The sequence below is a fragment of the Teleopsis dalmanni genome, chromosome X, assembly GCF_002237135.1.
Source record: "Teleopsis dalmanni isolate 2A chromosome X, ASM223713v2, whole genome shotgun sequence".
NCBI classification, from domain to species: domain Eukaryota; kingdom Metazoa; phylum Arthropoda; class Insecta; order Diptera; family Diopsidae; genus Teleopsis; species Teleopsis dalmanni.
The window spans coordinates 23,055,285-23,058,496 of NC_051848.1; the positions used below are offsets into that span (position 1 = coordinate 23,055,285).

Genomic DNA, 3,212 nt, shown 5'->3' on the forward strand with positions numbered 1-3,212 from the left:
GAATTGATTGAAAGGCCTTTACTATTAACAAGTGTTGAAATGCTTAAGTGACATTTAATACCATAGAGCAGAAATTCAATATCAGCAGATAAGTTATGGAAAATCACTAAAAGAACTTCTTGTGATAACAAGAGTGTGCCAAATATTGTTTAGGTTTGGTATAAATAAATCAAAACTCATATTAGAAATGAAATTATAACAGAATCAACGCCCTACAGCTTAGCAGGCGTCAGGTAAAAAAAAGTTAATTTAAGCAAAAAATACAACTTTTTGTTTTAGGTGGACTCAGAATAATTCTGAATTATTGTTTACTTACAGTGAAATGTTCAAAATACTAGCTCTATTTGCTTTTGTGACATTGGTCAGCGCGGATTTATCACGCGTGCCAGTGTACAAACAGGAAAACTTCCAAAAGACTGCACGCAATGTACGTGCCGAGTTGGCCTTACTACGCACCAAATACAATGTGCCCAGTACACGAGCAGTCAGCAAAGTAGAACTCTTCAATCAAATAAACATGGCCTATTATGGTAAAATCACAATTGGCACACCACCACAAGAGTTTCTAGTTCAATTCGATTCTGGTTCCAGTAATTTATGGATTCCATCAAGCCATTGCTGGATTTGGGATTTCGTTTGCAAGAGTCACAATCAGTACAATCACGATGACTCAAGCACTTACGTTGCTAATGGCAAAAGTGTGTCCTTCTCTTATGGTTCTGGCAGTGTAAGTGGTTTCCTCTCTGCTGATACTGTGACTGTGGGTGATATGGCAATAAAAAGTCAAACATTCACTGAAGCTATGAATGAGGCATCCTCATTCCAAAATTCGAATTTCGATGGTATATTCGGTATGGCCTATCAATCGTTAGCAGTTGATAATATAGTCCCACCATTCTATAATATGTGGTCACAAAAATTAGTGGATGATGATGTGTTCTCATTCTATTTGTCTCGTGATGATGTTGAAGATAATGGCGGTGAATTGATTTTTGGTGGTTCTGATTCAACGAAATATACTGGTGATTTAACTTATGTGCCCGTTTCTTCGGAAACCTATTGGCAATTTGAAGTAACATCTGCTATTGTTAATGGCACCACCGCTTGTACTGACTGCCAAGCTATTGCCGATACCGGCACTAGTCTTATTGTTGCACCTTATGATGGTTATCTTGCTATAAATATGGCGATCGGCGCTTTCGAATTGGAAGAAGGCGGTAACTTCTACGTTAGCTGTGATGATATTGATAGTTTGCCAAATATTGACTTCGAAATTAACGGCAAAATATTTAGTTTGGAACCTAGTGCGTATATTGTTACTGTTGATGGTGACTGCATGTCCTCCATCACCAATATGGGTACAGATTTCTGGGTACTGGGAGATGTATTTATTGGAAAGTTTTACACAGAATTTGATTTAGGCAATAATCGTATTGGTTTCGCTCCAGTTGCTTAGAAACTTTAAATTAATTGAAAATTGTGTATCTACAAATTATAGATTACCTACAAATTTATAAATAAAGTATCATATTATTGAAGTATAATAAGTATTTTGAACATTTGTTCAAAATGTGGAGAAATATGTATTTGACTTGTTTAAAATTTGAAAGAATATGTTAAATATTTGGCTTTTTCAAAATCTGAGAAAACAAGTCTATGAATTGTTTAAAGCCTGGATTAATTAATCTTTGACTTATTCAAAGCTTTCGTTAAGCATCGTTTTTTTTATATGCAGGCTGGGCCAATTTTTACTATGCAGTTTAAGAATATATAAATTCTTTTTATCTTCTTTAAAAGAAAAACTAAGATAACAAGCTTTATCTTAGGTAAATAAGAATTTACACAATTTTTTAAAGTTGGTTTTTTTCCTAAAAATATTTTTAATAATTGTTATTTGGGGGTCCTGTTCAAACTATCAATATATTATAAAAATTCAGTTAAAATTTCTGTTCACAGCTTGACAAATTTAGTTCAAAATCTGATGTGGTTATAACAGCATAGGTCTTAAAAGTCTCAACAAGTCTAATCCATCCTCTTCTGGTTCATTACTGCTAGCCAACAATTGTTTGGGAAATTCTCATAATTTTCCTTGTGGAAAATTAATTTTTAAGTATTACATTCAATATTTCGATTTAAATCACTTGATTTATTTATAATGAGCTCATTTATATGAAAGCTCTTTGTATTGTAAATTATTCTCGTTAGCGGCTTTAATGAGCAAAACTGTCTAAATGAGACCAGGAGAAACATGGTATAAAAAACGGTTGCAGTTGCCATGTTATATACATAGTGCATTTGTTTTTGTCGAGATATGTCCTGTAATATATATATTTGTCGAATTTTAGGTGTTGGTGATATCATGAGGGTATATCTGTAGTCACTTAGTGTATATTCTTCCTCTTTGTTCTATTTGGGCATTACAAGTTCACCTTTCAAGTGCTGTATTGAATAGTAAACATCACAGTGCATCGCCTAGTCTTAGTCTCTAGTAAATAACGTCTTCAGAATTTGTAACCAGCATCTTTCTGTATACAACTTACCTAATTTTCCGTTATGAAGTGAAGTTTGTTATTATATTATTATCAGATTAAATTTTGATGTGACTAACTTTAAACTAAACACTACTATTTAAAATTAAATATGCTTTTAGTATGAAAAACTTCATACCTTAGTCTCAAAACTTCATACCTTTTAGTTTCAGAAAAGCCGAGGTTAACTTCGTTTCTTGTTTCTGTTTAAAAACCAACAATTAATAGGTTTCTGCTGCATTCGCAGACAATACGGAAACCTTTGAAAGATGCTTCGTAATTGAAAATAAATTCAACTGAGGAAAATCTTTTATGGTTTAAGATAAATGGAAATTTGCAAGGTAAAAATGTAATAATATTTTAGTGCTACTTGACAAGTGCATCTACGGTTTATATTAAAGCATACAGAAGCAGCAAAAGTGAGCACAAAAACTGCACCATAATTTTGCGTTAAGTAAAACCCATGAATTAAGTGGAAATAAACCCACTCATCTGTGTCTGCAGCTACAAAGGCTGGAAAACTCATTCCAGCCTCACAGAAGTTAATCGTTAGGAACACTTGCATGTAAAGAAGCGGAAATTACGCGAATAAAGGGAAAATTGGATGAATGTTAACAGAAACTTTTGAATAGATAAATATTTTTCTTATTCAACGAGATTTCCTCGAATATCAAATATTTACAA

At 32.9% G+C, this 3,212-nt stretch overlaps 1 protein-coding gene across 1 annotated transcript; it reads left to right on the forward strand.

The window, feature by feature from the left end:
- Window positions 1-204: 204 nt before the first annotated feature.
- Window positions 205-1,537, forward strand: LOC119689985 (lysosomal aspartic protease-like). Its single transcript, XM_038104954.1, has 2 exons — window positions 205-233; window positions 319-1,537. The coding sequence occupies exon 2, from the start codon at window positions 323-325 to the stop codon at window positions 1,454-1,456; it is 1,134 nt and encodes a 377-aa protein (XP_037960882.1). The 5' UTR covers window positions 205-233; window positions 319-322; the 3' UTR covers window positions 1,457-1,537.
- Window positions 1,538-3,212: the final 1,675 nt, after the last annotated feature.

Excerpts from the sequence above, each read along its gene's own strand:
- LOC119689985 (XM_038104954.1), top strand. The coding sequence starts at position 323 with ATGTTCAAAATACTAGCTCTATTTGCTTTTGTGACATTGGTCAGCGCG.